Source organism: Excalfactoria chinensis, chromosome 2, assembly GCF_039878825.1.
Source record: "Excalfactoria chinensis isolate bCotChi1 chromosome 2, bCotChi1.hap2, whole genome shotgun sequence".
In the NCBI taxonomy this organism is placed as follows: domain Eukaryota; kingdom Metazoa; phylum Chordata; class Aves; order Galliformes; family Phasianidae; genus Excalfactoria; species Excalfactoria chinensis.
Window position 1 is genome coordinate 7,326,590 of NC_092826.1, and position 22,368 is coordinate 7,348,957.

The 22,368-nt window shown below is 42.2% G+C and overlaps 1 protein-coding gene across 1 annotated transcript in view; it reads left to right on the plus strand.

The window, feature by feature from the left end:
* ST3GAL1 (ST3 beta-galactoside alpha-2,3-sialyltransferase 1) overlaps positions 1–19,033 on the plus strand; it is a 68,491-nt gene extending 49,458 nt beyond the window's left edge. The window contains exons 3-7 of the mRNA XM_072328840.1: positions 4,843–5,039; positions 8,677–8,856; positions 14,879–14,924; positions 16,366–16,485; positions 18,211–19,033. Coding sequence (XP_072184941.1) covers positions 4,843–5,039; positions 8,677–8,856; positions 14,879–14,924; positions 16,366–16,485; positions 18,211–18,384 — 717 coding nt within the window. The 3' untranslated portion in view covers positions 18,385–19,033. The remainder of the gene's footprint in view (positions 1–4,842; positions 5,040–8,676; positions 8,857–14,878; positions 14,925–16,365; positions 16,486–18,210) is intronic.
* The last annotated feature ends 3,335 nt before the right edge of the window (positions 19,034–22,368 follow it).

Genomic DNA, 22,368 nt, shown 5'->3' on the forward strand with positions numbered 1-22,368 from the left:
AAAAATGCACATTACATATATATTTGAAAATGCATATTTTATGACAGACACAAATCATAACACAAAGCCAGCCCAAACCTTTGAAAGGCCCTATATTCTCCCCTTAAATCTTTTTGATGCATAGTAATTGCAGGACATTAAGTACAACAATAATAATGTCGTATTTTCCAGACCAAGGAGACATTTTAAAAATTGATGGTCTCCTTTTAACCTTTCCTTCGGTCTGCAAAATGGAGATTACCTGCATTTGCCCCATCAGGCTGTTGCTAGGATTAATCTTTGTACAATGTCTTATGACTGGGATGTGCTGCCTGAGTGTTAATGCCTCCAAACTGCTGCAGCAAGGCAATTAGTAGCTGTGCAAAAGAGGTTCTCATGGGGTTTAAGTCTCTATCTTTTAAAGACAATTTTAAAAAAAGGAAAAGCACTGAAAAACAGTGTTTCTTCCCTAGGCTGTCTGGCAATGTTCTTGCTGCCAGGCCCACACCTGTGGCTTTCCACCACTTACTTAGTTGTGTCCTGACCCAGGCTTGATACATTTGCATCTACATTCAGGTTAAGCAGAATATTTTCTACATGCTTATATATTGGAATTTTGAAGGTGTGTCTAATATAATGCAGTGCCAAACTTAGAGTCAGGGAATCATTAAGGTTGGAAAAGCCCACTAAGATCACCCTGTCCAACCACTGACCTATCCTCACCATGCACACTAAATCATGTCACTCAGTGATGTATCTACATGGTTCTTGAAGACTTCTAGAGATGTAATTCAACCACCTCCCTGGGCAGTTTGTTGCAATTCATTACTTCTCTTTTGGAGAATATTTTTTTCCTAATATCCAGGACCACCAGGAGACTTTCCCTTCTTTGATTTCAGTGTCCCTGGTCCAAGCTATTAGCTCTGAGCGGCCTTGGTTGAATTCACATCCTCCCCTTGCATGCCCTTAGTTAGCTTTGAGTGTTGCTTCTTAGTAATACTTGGTACCATTACTGGTGGTGTGTTGGTACCAAAGAGCCTAGGGAAACCTTCTGAGATATAATAACAGGAAATCCCCAGGTTTCTGGGCTCTCATTCTCGGGGAGCTAGAGATGGAGTGTTTTGCGATCTACAAATATTTGATATATGGACACAAGTCAGGTTAAGACTCCTTTTGGATTTGGGCAAGAGATTAAATTGCACCATTAGATAAGGCTGTTGACTGCAAAGACTTCAGGGAAAACCGGTGGCTTCACCAAGGACACACGGTTCAGGTATTCCAATGTATTTAAGCCTGTTTCCAGCAGCTACATCCATACACATATCCCTGGCACATACCTACAGCACTTGGAGGGAAAATCACATCCCAGCAGAGCTCCAAGTGGGCACTGTGCTGCCTTCTGCACTGCCAGGGTTTACATGGCTCTGCTTCACATGACAGGGATAAACTTAACGCTCCTCACTGTTCATTTATGGGAAATGCCAAACTGGTGGTAGATATATTTGGTGTGGGAAAGTGAACCATAATCTGCTTGTAATGATAAAACAGACATTTTCAAGAAGTCAAATAAACATTGTGAAATAGGGAACTTGGCTGCGTATTACGTCTGAAGTTTTACAAGAGATATGCCTTGGAGTTAACCATGTTTATTGCATGTTCTACTTTGTGCTGCTGAAAAGTCACAGGCTAACCAATTCTGATTGAAGATTAGTCCTTAATCCAATCAGATAATCACTGAGGACATGAAAGGAGCACTTTTAATGAGGGACTGGTATTTTCCTGAATGGATGTTTAGCACAAAGTCATCCTCGTATTTAAGGCCTTTGCAGTCTGTAAAGCCAGTACTGGTCACTGCTGAAGAAATTCTGTATAACTGAGAGATTTTAGGACAATGGTATCTTGCCTTCTGTCTGGGTTTGGTGATCGTGTTTTAACTTAACTGCAATGCAGTTAGTATTGACTGATAGCAGTGTAACAGAAAGACACTTCAGATCTTAGTTATGTACAAATTAAGGTGCCCGTCCATAATGCTTGATATAACCTTCATGCACCAAACAAAAGTAAGTGCTGCTGTTCATTTCCTTTACTGATGCTATCATTCTGTCTGAAAAGATAATTTAACATAAAAAGAAGGCTCGAGTGCTTAGGATTTTCTGAAAATTACCTTCTCTATCTGAATTTTGTTGGACAAAATCAGTTCAAAAATAGATTTTTGTTTTCCCTAGAATGATTACGTTCTTTAAAATGTTTTGAAGTAATGTTTGTTGGTTTTCTCTTTCGTTTCTTAAAGGCATTTAAAGTCAGTTCAGTCTTTATAGAAAGAGGAGTATGCAAATAGTGTGTACACGTGTGTTCAAATAACTCAAAACAAGTTCCTTCTTAAAAAATAGGATTTTTCTGCCTGATGCTGCATTCTGTGACATCTGTGAAAAGCCCTCATTTATTTTGAAGGCTGCAGGATTAGGTATCATTAAGTAGTTTGTTTGTAGGCCAATTAGTTTTGAAAATTAGGTCAGACTGGGTTCATAAAGAACATACAAGTTTAGGTATGTGAGCGTATGTTTGTAACATCACACACAAAAGATTAGGAGAAAATGGTTATTTGTACTTAAACTGCCTACAGAATACTGACATAGGGTAATAATAACAGTGCTTGTCTGTGCATCCTAATTACCTGTTAGCTGTAGGTGCAGCGGTTTGATTGCTTGGCCTGGCTTTTCTACTGTCCTCAAACAACCCTCAAAGTGAGTTGAAGGAATAATGGAAAGGGGTGAGTTATTGTTACTAACGGGATGCTATGATTGATGTCAATTGTCAGCATTGCCCAATGGACTCAGAGCTGTGGTAGTCCAAGCCCTTCATCTTGTTTCTGCCAATGCTCAGCATCAGCTGCAAGCTAAGACAATAATAGATGATAACTTCTGCCCAGCAAGAGTTTTGTGCTGGCTTCTTTTAATGGGGACCACCTTGTGCAGTCCATACGAGTGTGTAGGCAATGGTTAGCAGGAAAATGATGAAGTTGTTGTTGGTGGGTAGCGATAGAACAAGAGGGAACATTTTAAACTAAAAGAGAAGAGGTTTAGATTAGATGTCAGGGGAAAATTTTTCCTTGTGAGTGTGGTGAGGCCCTGGCAGAGGTTGTCCGGAGAAGGTATGGATGCCCCTGGTAGCGTTTCAAGGCCAGGTTGAATGGGGCCCTGGACAGCCTGTTCTAGTGGGTGGCAGCTCTGCCCCTGGCAGGAGATTGGAACTAGATGATCTTTGAGATCCCTTGCAACCCAATCCGTTTTAGAATCATAGAATCACAGGGTTGGAAAGGACCTACAAGGTCATCTAGTCCAACCGTCGTCCCATTACCATTGCTACAACAAACCACTAAACCATATCTCATAGTTCCTCATCCAGATGCCTTTTGAACACTGCCAGGGATGGCGACTCCACCACCTCCCTGGGCAGGCTATTCCAGTGCCTGACCACTCTCTGAGAGAAAAAGTTTTTCCTAATGTCTAATCTAAAACTTCTCTGGCTCCACTTGTGGCCATTCTATGATTCTATGATTCCGTGAATTCTTTAGGTAAGATTTCTCTGGCTCCTTTGTTCAGAGTCCTTGGCATTGTTATCCTGTATCTCAATGGACTTGTTGTTCATTTCAGTGTAAATAAGGTTTCTTTACATAGATCTGTGAAGAGACAACACATAATTTTGCTGATCAAACAGAATTTGCAGTCATAGTTCTTTATGTGTACACTGAGAGTAGGACAAGTTTACAGATCCTGGTGCAGGTGAGAGAAAAGTGTCAAAACTAAAGCCAATTACCCCAGGCCATTGCTAGGAGTCATGGGAAAAGGCATTTTTCCTCCCTCCCTCCCTGTCTTTCCTTGCCCTGGGCTTGTATAGCAAGGGCAGAGCCTTTTGGCGGATGTTGTCTTGGATCCGTTCTCCTTTAGGGAGCTTTCCATCCTACTTGTGAGCAGGTGACACCACAAGTGTGGGCAGTGCTTTGTGTGAGCGTGCCAGCACTCCCAATCTTTTTAGCAGCCCTCAGTGCAGATTCCCAGAAAGGGAGTGACTAACATCACCTGCCCTGCACCTTGCCAGTGCCTTCACCATCTAGCCATTGTTTCCACCACGCATCACAGAATTGATACAAACACCTTCCCTCCATGGCAACAGGCACAATGACCAAGGTCCGGGGTGGTTTCCTTCATCCTTGAGAATTTTTTATATGGTTTTACATCTCCAGCTCTTGGGGTTAACTCTACTTTCTATAGTTTTCTGTATCACACCAGCATCTGGCTTCTCTACAGTCCAGAACAACAGAAGTGAAAACTCACCGTCCCAATTCTGGCTTATGCCAAAACTTCAGGGAAGGGTGTCCATGGCTACCCTTACTGTCTCAGCCCTACTTCTATACTCCATCAGGTTACCTTAGACTATTTTGTCCTTCCTAGGAGAGTTCAAAATAATCTTATACGTGTCTTAACAGAAGATACCTAGTCCAAGGCAGTACAAGGCTTTTAGACTTCAGAAGAACTTTAATTGTGCTAGGGTCAGCCTTGGGGAGGATGTATGATCTGTTCTACTATAGCTAGATAGAGACCGGGGATGTGAAGCAGTTAATGGAAAAGGAGGAGAAAAGGGAAAGCGAATTTTAAAAAAGTAAGTGGGAAAGGGTTTTCCATGTTTTTCCTTCACATTTGAAGCTCCCACCTGAAGCACTGTAATATATACTATGGGAGTCTGTGTCTTCAGCAGCATGAGCAAGGGTGGTCTTTGGGAAGACATTTGAAGCCATGTCCAGCTCACAGAGAAGCTGGCTATATTAGTATAGTGGTAACCTGGAGTGATTTTTCTCCCTAACAGAAACTGCAAGGAGAGAAATCTCCAAAGAATATTAATGATACTCTCAAGGAATTGTTTGATATCATTCCTGGGGACAGGGACCCACTGCAGGAGCGAGGCACTTTTTCATGCAGACGGTGTGCCGTCGTGGGCAACTCTGGCAACCTTCGTCAGTCTCAGTATGGCCAAGAAATTGACTCCCATGACTTTGTGCTCAGGTAAGCAGGCACCACCTCAGCTCCAGAGGTCTCTGTTGTTTGAAGATTTACTGCTATTTTCTGGGACAAGACAACCAAAAAGATCACAAGGACTATCTAGTGAAATCGGGTGCTTAGGTACAGGAACATAAACTGTATGTGTTAAAGATATGGCCTCTTGCTTTAGTCCAGAGGAAAACATGGCCTGCTGTGGATTTAGGTGGGTGTTGATATTGTAACTTATTCTGCACTGTTCATTGAAAAAAAAAAAAAAATCCCTGAAAAAATGATTATTTTGGGTAAACATTATCTCTGTACCTAGTGCTTACAAATGATATGTTGCACACATAACTGACTGTATCAGATCTTTCTTTCTTGCGCTGGTTTACTTATAAGCAGTGGTAGGTTGAGAAGGCCATAGTCACTCAACTGACAGTTTAATTGCTAGAGCTACTTTGTTAGGGAACACATCACCTCTGTCGTGACAATGGGCGTTGTCTGTTTTTTCCTGCTGAAAGACAAGGAGACACAAGGTAGGCAGAGAACCACCCAGAGGGCCATCAAGATATCTGGGCTAAGTTCACCTTGCCAGGTGTCAGGAGGAACTCTCTTGACCACAGTAGTTCAATGCTTTCTCCAACTCTACACCACAGCTGCCAGTTCAATTCGGGGAGCCTTGAGAGCAGGTCAGAAGGCCTTGAATGGAGTGACTGTTACTGAAAATACAGTGTGTAGATTCATAGAATGACAAGGTTGGAAGGGACCTACAAGATCATCTAGTCCAACCATCCTCTCATTACTGTAGCTACAGCAGATCACTAAACCATATCTCATAGCACCTCATCCAGATGCCTTTTGAACACTGCCAGGGATGGCAACTCCACCACCTCCCTGGGCAGCCATTCCAGTGCCTGACCAGTCTCTGAGAGAACAAGTTTTTCCTTATGTCTAGTCTAAAACTCCTCTGGTACAGCTTGCAGCCATTTCCTTGGGTCCCGTTTGTTGCCTGGGAGAAGAGGCCAAGCCCCTCCTCATCACAACCTCCCTTCAGGAAGTTGTAGAGTGCTATGAGGTCTCCTCTGAGCCTCCTCTTCTCCAGGCTAAACAAACCCAGCTCCCTGAGCCGCTCCTCATAAGACTTGTGCTCCAGACCCCTCACAAGTCTCATTGCCCTTCTCTGGACACGTTCCAGGGTCTCGATGTCTTTCTTGTAGTGAGGAGCCCAAAACTGAACACAGTACTTAAGGTGCAGCCTCACCAGAGCTGAATACAGAAGGATGATCACCTCTCTGCTCCTGTTGGCCACACTATTTCTAATACAGGTCAGGATGCATTGGCCTTATTGGCCATCTGGACACACCATCAGCTCATGTTCAGCTGAGCATTGACCAGCATCCCCAGGTCTCTTTCCTCTTCACAGTTATCCAGCCACTCAACCCCAAGCCTATAGCGCTGCAAGGGGATATTGTGGCCAAAGTGCAGGACCCAACACTTGGCCTTGTTGAACCTCATCCCATTCACCTCAGCCCAACATTCCAGCCTACCCAGATCCCTCTGAAGGGCCTCCCTACCCTCAGGCAGATAAACACCACCTCCCAGCTTGGTGTCATCTGCAAACTTACTGAGGGTACACTCTATCCCCTCATCTAGGTCATCAATGAAGATATTAAACAAGATGGGCCCCAGTACTGACACCTGGGGGACACCACTTGTAACAGTTCACCAGCTGGACTTAACTCCATTCAATCACTACCTGCTGGGCATGGCCCTTTAGCCAGTGTGAAGTTATGCTCTCAGAAAGAGTGCAGTGTTTATCTGGAAGCAGCTGAAAGTGAGTCAATGGAAGATCAGCACTATCTAACTGCTAGGTCACCTTAAGCCTCTTTGTTTTTGATGTGGCTTGGATACCTAGATGTGTTTGATAAATTATTTCAGGGACTGCTTCCTTCATTTGAGTGCCTTGCCCTCAGTAACAAATACCTTCTCAGAGGCAGTCAGCCAACCAGATCTACATGAAGGGAAGAACCCCCACCTTAATCCCACAGGTTGTAAATGTTTGGCAGTGGAGGTGCATTTATGCTTAACTCTGTGTTCCTTGCTTTGGAGATCACCTTATGTGTGGACTTTCTTACCTTGCCTGGCCTACATTTCCATAATTCTTACAGAAAAACCTGGCAGGCTCTGCTGGAATCAAAAAATTCTTTTATAATAACTGGGGTATGTGTGTTCCCCATAGCTGTGCATCCCTGGCAAAGAGGAAACTCTCTGTGATTTAGAACTTACCACGCTTGTCTCTGACTTTTAGTCACAGAATCATAGAACCCTTAGAGTTGGAAGGGACCTTCAGTGATCATCCAGTCCAATCCCATTGCAGCGAACAGAGACATCCACGGGTAGATCAGGTTGCCCAGAGCCTGATCCAGCCTTACCTTGAAAGTCTTCAGGGACAGGGCATCTGCCACTACTTTGGGCAACCTGTTCCAGCCTCTCACTCCCTCACTGAGAAAGATTTTTTTCTTATACATGACTTCTAGTTTAGCTGTCTCAAGCTAGGTCTGAATGAATGGCACAAGGTTTTAGGATTTGTTAAAGAACCTTGTGCAGAGGAGGTAGCCCCTCCATGTGCTAATCCAACAAATGTTTGGTGATCTGATAATTCACTTGCACATGCTCTAGCAATAGATCCAAGGGTAGGAAAGAGCCTGTGGTGACACCCTTCCTTCCATACACTGTGTTCGAGGTCACTTTTGTTTTATTGTCTGTTTGCTGGACAAAGGGAAATCCCAGTCCTTCCTGTTGAGACTGTGTGTGATTGCTGCCTTCCCCTGTGTCTGCCAGCCCTTGCTGTGAGTATGGGACACAAATATGAGGGCAGGTTGCATCCATAACTGAGACGCAGTGCTTGGCTTTATCTTCACAGAAAACACTGTGTATAACATGCTTCAGATTGACTAATCTCAAGATAGAAGTGTAGGAATTCTTATAATTTGTGTAGTATTTTTATGCATTACAATGAGGATCCAAAGGCCAACCACACTGTACAGTTCTCTGATCTGCAGACTTTATCAGGCTTTGAATCTGGTTCTGTAGTGCTTCTTCTTCCCTAGATAGATGATCAAAGTTGAGGAAATGAAGGGTTTGGCAGCAGACCCTGCATTTGCCACTGAGAATTTGGTGCTTTCTCATGAAAGGACCACAAGGGGTACTTGCTGCTTCTCATCACAAATAGCGTGGTTTGTTACATGCACCCTAGACATCCAGATACACCTGTACATATGAGGCAAATGGAACTGCATGAAGTTAAGTTGATGGATTTGAGGGCAGTAGTTTTCTCACCTGCAAGAGGTGTAGTTAATATATTAACTCGGGTGAGAAGATATGTGTTCTCATGGGTCCATGGCTCTGCTGACTAACTCTGCTGACTGTAAAGGGTACCCAGGGACATGCTCAGAGAGACCCCTTTGCAGACAAACCCAACTGCACACTAAAGCCTATCTTTTATCTGCTACCTGGGGATCCCTACACCTGAAAAGCCTACATGCAGCACTCTCTTGAGCCATGTGAAAATTTTCCTGACAATTCAAGCAAGAAAAATCATGTTTGCACTAGTCTAATTTATTTCCCACTTTCTCACTCTCTTCTTATTTTTGGGCTGTAGAATGAACCGGGCACCCACCATTGGCTACGAATCAGATGTTGGGAGCAAGACCACCCACCACTTTGTTTATCCTGAGAGCTACAAAGAGCTGGCAGAAAATGTGAGCATGATCTTGATCCCTTTCAAAACCCTGGACCTGCGCTGGATTGTCACCGCTCTCACCACAGGCACTATCAACTTGTGAGTAAGGACAGTCCCAAGCAGACAGGCTGAAGGATGGGTGCTATGAGGGTATGTGAAGCTCCCCTGCAAGTTAATCAGAAGTGGGGATTTGCCAGTGTAGTCTTTTCACTCCTCTAGCAACATGAGTTACAGAGTCAGGCGTGCTATGGGTTAGTCATTTAGCAGAGGTCTTAGCCACCCACGTTATCCTGCTTGTGACATTTTGGTGGCCAAATGATCCTCCCGCATACATTATCCCACTTCCAGAAGAGGATGAGACATAGAGAAATCATAGAATTGTTTGAGTTGGAAGGGATCACAAAAAGTCATCTAGTCCAACTCCCCTGCACTTAACAGGGACTCTTAAAGTTAGATAAAGTTGCTCAGAGCCCCATCCAGCCTGACCTTGAATGTCTCTAGAGATGGGGCATCCGCCACCTCTCTGGGCAACCTGTTCTTCTGCTTCACTATTCTTATTGTAAAAGACTTTTTTTCCACATCCAGTCTAAAGCACTCCTCTTTTAGTTTGAAACCATTTTACTTGTCCTGTCACATCAAACCTTGCTAAAGAGTCTGTCCCCTTCCTTCTTGTAGCACCTCCTTTAGGTATTGAAAGGCTGCTCTCAGGTCTCCCTTGAGCTTTCTCTTCTCCCAGATGAACGGCCCCAGCTCTGTCAGCCTGTCCTTGTAGCTTGCAGAATGTGCAGAATGCTTGTGTAAGGCAGCAAGAGCATACATAGAGCATGGCACTTAGACATCCATCCAAAACTTCTTCCCTTGGGTGTACTGATCAGAAGCTCGATGGATTTTACCTGGTCAGAAGTCACCTACTTCTCCCCAGTCTTCCCAGAAAGGCCCTGAGGGCTTAACACTTGCAACATTTCTCTGAATATAGCCATATCCATATGTAGGAAATCTGGATCCATGTGAGGTCTATTGCATTATTTTGCTCAGAGACTCACTTTCAGGCTGGAGAGCCCCTTCAAATTCTCTCACTTCCTCCACTCTTTCTCATATTCTCACTCCTTGCTTTCTACCTGCTTCAGAGAGCAAAGCCACCATTTGAACTTTCTGTCTGGTGTTATTTCCTGATGGGAGATTGTCTCAAGTCAGGTGCTCTGGCACAAATCCATATCAGAGCTCAAATGTACAGTGGATGTCAGGGTGGGACCAGGTCACTAGTGGGATCAAATCTGTAGCTAACTGCAGGGCTGAAATCTTAGGAGATCTTCAGGATGAGTTGCAGCAGAGAAGAGAGAGAGAAAATGAAAACTTGACTGTACTTATCAGCTGTTACCTGAGCAGTTTTGATCCTTTCTAGATTTTTCAGCAGAGGAAGGACTATCCTGCCTCCATCCTTCTCAAGAAAATCAATTCTTCCTCCTCTGTGTGACTCAGAGCCACATGGCTCAGGGCAGAGGGAGGGATGGAAATGGCTCATCCTGTCCTGACTGCTCATTTCAGCTCTCTGCAGGTTGTGTTGGCGTCCTCCTTTGTCCTGGCATTCAGTGCCTGAGTCTACAAAGACACAGAATCACAGAACCATGGAATGGTTTGGGTTGGAAAAGATCTTAAAGCCCATCCAACTCCTAACCCTTTGCTATGGACAGGGCTGCCACCCACCACATCAGGCTGCCCAAGGCCTCATCCAACCTCATCCTCTCCAGCTTTCCTATAAGCCCCAGTCATCCTCGCAGCCATCTCTGGACCTGTTTCAATAGGCCCATATCCTTCTTGTGCTGGGGGGCTCCTGCAGCATTCCAGGTGGAGAGCAGAGATAGGTTCTCACATCCCACCATAATGGATTTTCAGAGAGAACAAACAAGTGATTGTTCCAAGTGAAGAAGCAGCAGCTCTTTCTTCACCTATCCTGGGACTTTCAGTGAAGAATAGTGGTGATGTAAGAGGTAGTATTTGGGTTTGGTGTAGATGAAGACAGAGTTACTCTCTATATCCTTGACTAGCTTTTTCCATCTCCTTTTCCCATTCATGCCCTGCTCCCTGAATTTGCCTCAGATACCTCTGCTGAAAGCTGTGAACTTCTGCTCAACTTTGCCACAGCATCTTTGCTGTATCAGTACGAAGGTGACTCAGGATAGAGTGGCACCTGGTGACTGGCAGCCATGCAGAGGAGACAACATTGTATCATGTGGTACTTCTGTCCTGGTCTTAAATTTACACATTTTACCTGGCAATAATGTGCCACAATGATCTTTGTCCTCTCTTTCTTCTTGATGGAGTGCTTTCAGATCGAAGTGCATTCATGGCAACACTAGAATTAGAAATGTGAACAAATCTATGTTTCTTCTGGATGCTTGCTAGCAGATTCTCTCCTCCTATAAAATGACTTTTCCTAATCCAGAGAATTAACTAAGTGATATTTGTACTGTGCATGAAGTTATCTGCTGGCTGTAAAGCCACAACCTTGTAGGACTGCTACACACAGACAGAAAGAGCAGGTCAGATGGTTTTATTCTAAGAAATATTTTAAGACATTTCAACCTTTGTCCCAATTTCAGAGTCTCAGAAGATGAAAAATGTGCAAAAAAATTGTTCCTCTTGACTGAGGATTAGACCTCCTTTGCGTTTCTAAGGAAAACTTTTTGATGGGACAATAAATAGAGTTTAAATTCTTTTATATATATATGTGTGTGTGTGTTTTTCTCTTAGCAAATGAACTTTTTATTTGCTTTTTGTTTAACTTTTTGTTAAGATTCTCTTAATTAGTAACAAATGTGTTTTCGTTTCTTTTTAGCTTTTTTTTTTCTTGTCACCAGCACTTAATATGTACAAGTTGTCTCAAAAAAATCCATTTTCAGAAGACAGTCATAACTCAGATAATTCAGCCCACTTAGAAAATCAGCTAAGAAATATCACTGACCTTTTATGCAAGGCTTAATTATTTTCTTTCATAAGCTATATTGATAAAAAAGGCTGAAAAGCCTGGATCTAAACCCTATCAGGAAGCAATGGAAGGCTCCCAGCTGCTTTTGGTGGCCTTTGAGTGAAGCCCCTTGCTGCATCTTTGTCAAATATATGTCTGTGCTAGGAAGAGGAGCTTGCTGGGGGCCAGTTTGTAGTCACTGAATCATTAAGGGTGGAAAAGAATACTTTATCTAGTCCAACCATCAACCCATCATCAGTTTCTGCTAGCATCACCCATCCATGTTTCCATCACTGTCTCTGCTCTGTGCCCAAACTGCAAAGCCACTCCTATGTTCTGTGGAGTATTTACCTTTCATAGGTCACAGCGAATGGGTTGCAGTGTGTGGTAAAAGTTGAGCGAGCCCTAGCCTGGCTGGAACAGATAATTGGTTAACTACAAGTCAATAACAGGAATTAGAAATCAGCACATTAAGGGAAAAATATCTCTGTGTAGTAAGTTGCAGGATATATATTTATAATCAGATTGTGGTAATAGGCTTGGTAAGCAGCTGGTGTAAATCAGTATGTATTTACCACATGGAAGAAATAACAGTGTTTCAAATTATTCCATACTTGTAGCAGGGCAACTGCACAATCAATTAGTTGGCACATGCTGGATAATAAAACCAGACAATCATAAGCACAGAAATCATAATAATACATTAAACGGGATTTTAGACTAATGGTATAAACCTCTGAGGATGTGTAATGTCAGATATAGTGCATAAGGAAACAGCTGACAGTACATTGGTGGAAGAGAGAGGATCAAATAAATACAAAACCCATCTGAAATTTGATGTTTTGAAAGAGAAGTGTTCAACTTCTCACTCCATGTGCATGGCCATTATGTGTCGCACATGGGTTGCATAATATCAACCAAGGTTGGGCTAACAGCACTCATACTTGAAAAAGGTAGGCATCACTGTTGGTTCGACTTTTATGCAGTTTTCTATTCAAATGAAATGCTAAACTCCTAAGTCTCAAATCTGTGAGTTAGCTTATTCACCTCCTAGCAATGTTATCACAGAATCATAGAATGGCTTGGGTTGGAATGGACCCCCAAGGATCATAGAATCATAGAATCACCAAGGTTGGAAAAGGCCTAAAAGATCATCCAGTCCAACTGTTCACCTATTACCAATAGCTTCCACTAAACCATGCCCCTCAACACAACATCCAGTGGCTCCTTGAACACCCCCAAGGTCAGTGACTCCACCACCTCCCTGGGCAGTCCACTCCAGTGCCTGACCACCCTTTCTGAGAAGTAATGTTTCCTAATGTCCAGCCTGAATCTCCCCTGCAGCAGCTTGAAACCATTGCCTCTAGTCCTGGATCAGCAGGTTCCAACCCCCCTACCACAGGCAGGGCCACCAACCCCCAGATGACATATTATTATTATTATTATTATTATTATTATTATTATTATTAATTATTATATTGTTATATTTCATACTTCTTTTTTTACTGTCCAAAATAAAAGCAAACAGAAGATATTCCTATAATTGATGGCTTATTGATTCTTTCAGACTTCTACCACTTGACTGGTGGATGTCCTATTGCAGTGTGGATCTCTAGGACTGATCTATTTGCTAAAAGACCACAAGCATTCTGGCTGCTCAGTAGCCCAGATTTTATATAAGTTTAACAGTTGGGGTCACCATTTGGCTTCAAGCAATGTGCCAGTACTCTATGCAGTTGTATGAGATTCTGCATCAGAACTTGGGTATTGCTTCTAAAAAAAACATATCCCATAATAAAGAAGACTGGCATCACATGACAAGAGCTAAGGGAGTGTTGAGGGTGGATTAGGGCTGTCTGCCAATATTATCTTAAACTGTTGAATTGGACCTGGCCACATGCCTATGAAATATGGTCTCCTTGTTTCCTCTACATCACTGTCACCTTTCTGGAAAAGACCGAGTGTTTATTTATGCAATAGTGAGATTTTATCAACAAAGAAGTCCTTTCTGTCCTCTTAACCACAGAAGGGTTTGTGAAGTTTGTTTTTCACAATCAGAGTCAGGCACGGAAACAGGTGCAGGGGCGGATTTGCTGACGGCAGACAGAGAAGTCTGTGTAAGTGTCCCTTGCTCCATTAGCACTGACAGACTCTGTGTATGTCTTGTGACATACCTGTAGGGACAGCTACCCACCTGTCCCCTCTCCTATTACATCCAGCCCAGAGTAGACCTCTCAGGCCAGGGTGCCCAAAAGTAGTTAAGGAAATGTGGACTGGATTACCAAAAATCACACATAAATGTTTAGATGATGCTAATGAAGGCTCACAGCCTCTGTGCAGTAAAGTATACAGGGCATGTTTCAAGATGTGCTACAATTAGAAGGCCAGTTCAACAGATTTTCTCACTTGAAACAACCTTGGGGAGTTTTTTTTTTTCAGCACTCATTATGAGCTTTGCAATCTCAGCATGTGCTGTTCATGGGACACAGAGCAGAAAAGACTTTTTTGTTTCGAGACATGACTCGTGATTTCAAGCCAGTCATAAGATGTGATCTGAAAGGTTTACGCTGGGGAACTGCTGGCAGCCATCTGCATCCTCCTGGGAGGCAGGGGATAGCCTGGTGGTGTGGGGCTGTGTAGTGGGATGCCTGAGTAGCACTTAACTGCAGAAATGAGTTCTGCTACCACCTACTTTGAATAGTGCAGCAGCTATGAGTATTAGGAGGGGGAGGGTCTCCCCCTGGTGGTGGAAGGTTTTTCTGCCATGAAATTAAATGGAAAACTTACCGGTGAGCAAAAGCTGCAAAAGTAATGGTCCAAGAATTAGAAGTCATAATCTCTGTGTCATAGTAGCTGTGTAGTATATGCTCCACTACATCCTTGGTGTTCCAATGTCAATAATTACCTTGAAAATGACAAAAAAAAGGAATGTCTTTCTATAAACCTTGCTTCAATAAAAGCTCAGATTTATTTTTTTTCATGCTCTATTACTTAATTTCAGCCTCATTTTTCAACCACTTGCTGAATTTGTTGCTTTCTAATCATTTGAATGTATTACTTTATGTGAAATATATTCGTTCTCTCTTTGGAAATACATGATTTTATAATGTGCTGGGTTTTCACTAACTCTGGATGTTGCTTTTTTTCTTTTAACAGCACATATGTTCCTGTTCCACGGAAAATCAAAGTAAAAAAAGAAAAGGTGAGCAGTGCTTGTCTGACGATTTGTTCTTCTGGTCCATCTGTAGATCATTTGCCTCTTTGAGAGGCTGCAAGAATACAAGGAAGTGTTTAACATCCATGAAAGCAGTGGCCAAAATACACTTTTTACGAGACTCAGATAAGCAAAAGCTGTAGCTTCCATGTGTTAATGTCACAAGGACTGGCACAGTATGTTGTCAGTCACAGAGAATTACGATCACAAATTAAAGTGCATCCTTCATTCACGAGATTGGGTTTTGCCAAAGATTTCAGGTGAGGCCTTTAACCACTATCAGTTTATATCACTCTACTTCAACTGTGGACCTATGTGCGGTATTAAATAATCATCCAGCTCACTTCTACCTGTGGTGATGGACACATTAACTTCTTCAAAACCCTTGTGAGTTGGACTGGGGCAGGTTGTTAAAGTGGTGTCACAACTGTGTAGCACCAGCCTAGCCCTTGGCTGAGGATATTCAACAGCTTCCCAAACAAGAGAGACAAGAAGGATGTATTTTCTCCCACACTGTGTGATCCTAAGCACCATTCGAGAAGCAATTACACACAGATAAAATATCAGCAATTAACCCTTGACTCTGTAAAAGAAAAAGCCCTGCAGCTAACCAGATAGCACTGAAACACTGTCACTCTAATTCCAAACGCAGCATGGTGGGAAATGCCTCTGTCTTCCTGATTCAGTACAAGAAGGTTGAAAACAAGGGCTCCCACCAGTCCTTGGAATCACTGTTCTATCTTGCCTGTTCTAAATTGTTATTTCCATTAGATGACCCCAGAATTTCCCCAGGAGGCAACAAAGGCTGATGTATGTCTTGCTGAAAAAAAAAATTAAAAAAAAAAAAGAAAAAAAAAATAGAAATATAACATGTTTGGGAAACAGAAGAAATGCAGCTGATGCTCCCTGATAGGTTTCTTGATAGTTTATACCCTCAGATTTGCTTTGACCTATAAATATAGACACCAGGACACAGATGGCATGTGTTGCAGAAGATATAGTTGCTCATACAGCCTCCAAATACAGCATGGTATCTTACATTTGCTTTGCTCAGGCCTCAGTCTCCCCAGAGCTCACCTTCACTACGGCAGGATGCTGCAGGGAAAGTTGAACGTCTAGTATTCTTTTTCTTGCACAGTCTTGTGCCCATTGGTTTCAGGAGGAATTACTTGGGCTTTATGTTAGTGTGATAAGTGGGGTACTGAGTCTGAAGAAAGAATAGACGTGTAATTGCATGTGGAAAATATGGAATAAGTTTAACTGTGGGACTTCATGTTTCTCTTTCACTTGTCCTTAAAGAATGCCTATTATTCCTTTCTGTCATGCTTCCCTACCCCAGTGTCACTCACAGATGAAATGCTGCAGTTTGTTTTTTGTTTTTTTCCCCAAGGTGTTTTAGTAATGAATCCATCTCTCCAATTTTGCCTAGATCCTGATTTACAATCCATCTTTCATCAAATATGTCTATGAAAACTGGCTTCAGAATCATGGGAGATACCCTTCTACAGGTCTTCTTTCTGTGATATTTGCACTCCATGTATGCGATGAGGTAAAGTCTGGCTACATGTGGATATATGGGTTTTACATAAGGTGTACCACACTGAGCTGCCAGAATCATGCCCTGGCCTTTTCTTGCCACCTTTTGTACCTTTTGCTTCTTCAGACAGATCCGAAGTCCTCAGTAACATTAAGATATGCTCAAGTGACAGTCACTGTTTCTTTTAATGTCAGTGATTGATGGAGTTTAAAATGCATTTCAGAGAAATTTAACTGAGCATATGGATTATATCTATATCTACAATTAGTTGCATATCCATCTCATCAGTGGAAGCCCAGAGTATACTGGCTGACTTCAGGCACCCAGAGACATTGACAATGCCCTGAACATGCCCTTTACCTCCAGGTAACAGTCCAGAAGACTGGGAGTTTTTTGGTCCTCTGTGATATTTGCCCTTCTTGAGTAGATGTTGAGTACTCAGGAGGTTCTCAGGTGGCACTTACATTTGGGCAAATGCAGTGAGGTCTTACCTGTTTAGTCAGTGGAGTTACGAGGCAGACCAACCATTTGGTAATATGTTCGGGGAGCAGGATTGCTCCCTGAGCTCAGTGAGCTGCCTAGTTCTCCAGGTGCTCAAGCACATCCATTTAGATATCTTACTCTTTAAACATAATCCCTCTGGAATCATTTTATTTACCAACTCCTACATAAATCAGTTTGGAGAATACAAATGACTTATTTTCAAAGCCATTTCTGTTCCCAAGCTTATGAATTTAAACAATAAATGTCTCTGTTCCATGAGTTTAAGGAAATTTCCTTGACTGAGTAATGTGAGGCGATGCAAGCATGAGCTTGGTAGCACGGGGAAGAAAAAACACAGTGCTGGCACAGTCCCTGGCCTGGACACAGCTCTACTGATTGAAGAGAGCTTTTGTCTCCTTGGTCTGTGTTGCTTGGAGAGGTGGTGACAGTGTGCCAACAGTAGTACTCCTAATGACACAAGGCAGATAGGATGGGCAGGTTGGGTGGAGATTGGTTTTGGTCAAGCAGGCAATGAGCAAAGCATTGACATTATCATAAATAACGTAAAGACACTCGTATTTCAGTGAGTCCGGGTGTGGGCAGGTTAGAGTGCTTGTTTGATGGACCATGACTCACACCACATCACCACACCTAGTTTACATTGAAGTCAACCATGATGTTTGAACTTATCACCAGAGGAGACAGGCATAGCAATTGATGAGTGAGCAGGTGGCAGAGGAGAGGCCACAGGAGTACAGGAGTGGCCACAGGAGTACACACACACAAAAAGCATAATGCTCATCTGACTCTGGATCAGAAGTGACTGCAGGGCTTGGCAGACGTCATTATTTGGAAGACTAGGAACAAACAGAAGATTTTTCTACTTTTTGTGTCCTTTATCTGATACACAGGAGATTCTCAACCTAGGTGGCTGACCTCCTGAGGTCAAATATCATGCTTAGGGAACAGGAATGTATTTTCTGTATCACTAAACAAGAAGTCATGTCTTCAGATGTCTTTTTCTGTCTGAGTATGGTAGTTCTCAGCACAGCTTAGGGTGTAATGTGTCTTGATTAGGCCTTGGGCCATTATCCTGTGATGGCACCATCTCAGTTAGTAGAATAGCTTTGTAAAACAGTGACGTCATCAGGTGGTAATATCTATAGATGTACTGATAACCAAGAGAAAGCTTTCAGTATTTCAGATGACTGATTGCTTTCCTTGCCATAACAGTAGTTCTCTCTTATTTCCTAGGTGAATGTGTATGGTTTTGGAGCAGACAGCAAAGGACACTGGCATCACTACTGGGAAAACAACGCTTCAGCTGGGGCTTTCCGAAAGACAGGTGTCCATGATGGGGATTTTGAGTCCAATGTAACTTCGACTCTTGCCTCCATTGAAAAAATAAAATTTTTCAAGGGCAGATGACCCTAGCCACAGGGACAAGCAGGGGCTGCAATTTCCAACATGCAGCAGCACATAGCTCAGTGAAGATGATCTGGATGCCAGCCAGGTTTGAAGGTGTGAATCTGGAGTAGATTCGGAGTGTCACACTGCTGCAATGCTCACCAGAGGGAGCTCGGCCGAGGACCAGCTTCTATGCTGCTCTTGATTTGCTATCTGCAGATAGCTGGGAACTACCAATCAGTTGTGGGAATAAATGACATCCTGGCTTACTCCTTAGGCGGGCACAGGAACTGCTGTTTGTATGTCCATTTTTTCCTTGACTAAGGCAAGAAATCCTTGAAGAACATGGAAAATGTCTTCTGGGATTTGACACTTACTAGAGTAGCTCTGAACGTCATAGTAAGGATTACCTCAAAGAAATGAATTCAGTTCTGCTGTTAATCTTCTTTTTGAATTCTCTTCTGTTTCCTCTGTTACTTCTGGTTTTATGCACTACAAAGCAAAAACATGATGAAGTTGCCTGGAGTAGTAACTGTTTCTACCATTGCCACATTCTGCATTGATGGCATCTGGAAAATACAAATCAAATCACCTGTGATCGTTACTTATTTATTATTGCTTCCTATACAGCCATATTAAGAAGAAAAAAATAAAATACTGTAAGCTCCGGAAAAACAAAACAAAAAAAGAAAGAAAAAAAAAGAAAAGAAGAAAAAAACAAAGGCCTTTTTAGCCCATTTATTTGTCTTGTTTGGTTATATATAACTTTTTAATTTTTTTTTTTTGGTGGAAATTACTCCAGAATGCTTATTTTTATTTAATCGGTTTAAGGTCAGAAAGTGGACTGTTGTCTCTTTCAGTCGTTTACACGTGCCTTTCATAGTTGTGCAACAGGTGTGATTTTTTTTAACGGTGACAAATGGTATTTTTTTTTTCTGTTTTTTTTTTTTTAATAAAGGGGAGGGAAATTAACCAAAGTGTAGCCTCCAAGCGGTATACTTTTGTAGTTGAAACAAAGAATAATAGCTCCTATATTGTACTTAAGCAAACACAAACAAGGCTAATTTTTAAAGGTAGCTTTTACCTTTTTTTATGGGAAAATATCCAAGTGTTCCAAGGAAACTTTTCCTCTTATTTTTTTATAAATTTAGAAAGGGGTATTTCTTTACAACATCTACATTGGAAATGGAAGAAATAGCATGGGGTGGAATATAAGACAGTGACGCAGTAGTGATGAATCCCTTGCACAGTAGCAGCATCTACGAAGACTCGATCTACGCAAACTGATCCTACACTGTAAGCCAGACTTCATGTGCATTGCAGGAGGAACAAATGCGTTATTGGCAGAGCTTCTAGATGAGGAGAGGAGGGATGTGACAGTGGAGATTTTACATCTGCAGATTTGCCTGGATTCAAAGTGTCAAAGAATAAATTTCAGGTACTCAAAAGTGGAGGACTGTGGGCTTTGCTTCCCAATGTAATGAAAAGAGAATTTATGGATTGTTGGACAGTTTTCAGCTCTGGTGGAGCCAATGGAGTTCTTGCCACAGACTTCAAGGGATGTTAGATCAGGCCTGGAAAAAAAATGGCATCTTTCATTTGTAATGTATTACAGTGGTTGGGATTTGAGGTAATTCAGAAGTTGTCATCTAAGTGACCTGTTTTTCATGCACCAGTTGTAACAGCACGTCCTAGTGGATAGGCATTTTGATGTGAGCTCAGTGAAGGCCTGGCTCTGCAACCACTGATGTGCTTCAGTCCAAGATTTGTCCCCCTGGCCAGCTTTTAATAGCGTACTCCCCTCCAAGACAGCAGTTCATTGCATAATGACCCAGTCAGGTGGAATATGCATGTCTCACCAAGATGAACTGCTTTACCCACATGAGTATTACTGGACTTATAACATGAAAAGAGACATGGATACCAAACATCTATATGAGGAACTAAATTGTCTTTGATGTACACATATAACTCTTCAGTTCAGCAATATGGAAAGGGCTGGATTTTCAAATCTTCATTATGAAGCCTGTTTGTGATCCTCAAGTCGAGAAGCCCCCTCCCAGCATGATGGCCATCACAACTACTCACCCATATTTCACAGGTGGAGCAAATTCAACACGCTTCACATTTCTACCTGAATTTTCTTTGTTTGATTTAACCATACTATTTAGATTGCTAATCAATACACTTCTGGGAAGATGTCGCATTAATATTAGTCAAGCAAAGAAACTATAAGAGGAAAAAATTTCTATGGAAGACTCCAGCAGTATCTTCACCTTCTGACTGGATTGTGGACATCTTTTAAAAAAAAAAAAAAAACAACAACAACAACAAAAAAACATCAGTTTGAAATATTACAGTTTTATTTTCTTGTTGATTTCTTCTCTCAGATGCCAGTAATGGAACATTTCATTGCTGTTCCAGTCATTTTCAGAAAGATGGGGAAGAGAGTTGTGGCTCGTTACCATTTCCCATTGATTTTTTTTTGCAAGTGGCAGCTTGCAGTCAAGAAAAATAACGTAAAAGAAAACAACAGGTATCTTCTAGCCTGTATTTTAAAAGCTTCCTGTTGCTATTCATATCAAATTTCCAACTTTCCCTGAATATTCTGCTTCTGACAGCACATACAAAGCTCTTGGTTCATATTGTTCTGGGTAGATTTAAAGTCTTCATGTGAGAAGCTGCAGTTTGCATTTTTCTTGCCAACAGCAAGTAGTAACTGTGTACCACTGAGGTCCATTTTTCAGAGCAGGAGGAGAGCAGAGGGTGGACCTTACAAGCTGTAGGATGAAGGATAGTCCACACCATTGCATTTCTGTTCCAAAGGAACTTCTTACGCACTCCTTTACGTGACTGACTGCTCGTCATTCAAATGCCTTGGGAATAAGGAGGTACCAACAAATGATGCTGAAGGAAGAATTCATTCCCATGGTGAGTGGAAGACTGTCTGTCTTCCAGCTATAAATTTTCTGGTTTTATTTTGTTTAAAAGAACAGCAAGTTTCTAAATCAACACGTCAAGGCGTCAAACTCTTGAACTGTGTTTACCACCCCTGAATATTCTCTGAAGCACTCCTTGAGTGTGTGTCGTATAACCAAAGCCAAATGTTCCAGCACTTTCTTTTTTTTCCTCTCGTGAACACATTTTCTTCCTACTTTTTCTGACTACGTAATTGATTATGATAATCATTTTGTTGTTGTTTTGTTTGCTGTGATGGTGGGGAGTCTCAATCATTCTTTGACGTTTTATTTATTTAATTTTTCAGTATGATATGAATCAAAATAAATTTTTTTACTGTTATCAAGTCAGAGGTGTTTGTCCACTCCTTATCTTTTTCCCACAGTATCTCTGTTAGCCCCTAGGACCTCCTCTGACCCATAGCAGTGCAATGAAGCATTCCATCTTCCTTCTCATGACACAGTTTCCTTCTTCCGTGAAGGAAACCACCACACTCACGATGTCTGCAAATTGTTCCTCACTCCCAGAGGAAAGCATAAAACAGCAAAAATTCAGGGTTTTGAATTGAAGGTTCTCACATTCTTCAGCAAGTTTAGCATTCCCAGTCCTAAATTCCCCTAAATGGCTTCCTAATGTGCAAGAAGCTACATTTGGGCCTTCCACTCTGACTTGTGGGTAGAGCTCACTTCTCAATCTCCTTTAGGTATTTCTAGGTCTTACATCCAACTGATCCCAGTCCTACTACACCTTCAGTAACTCTCACTAATCGCCTGATTTGTCCTCTCCAGCTGTCCCCACAGTCACTCACAGAATAGGCTGTTACTTAGCAGAAGGTCTTACAGCCATCGCATGATAACTAGGCTCTCAACCTAAATGTGATACCAAAACCCTTTGCCTGTGGTTCTTACTTTACTTGGCCACATACCATGCCAAAGGTTGATGCTGCAGTTACTGAGATTAGAGGTTGGCCAGCGTCTAAGCCCACACAAAGCCCACCAACACCAGCATAAAGTTTCAAGAGTTTTAACCCTAAATGCTTCCTTACAT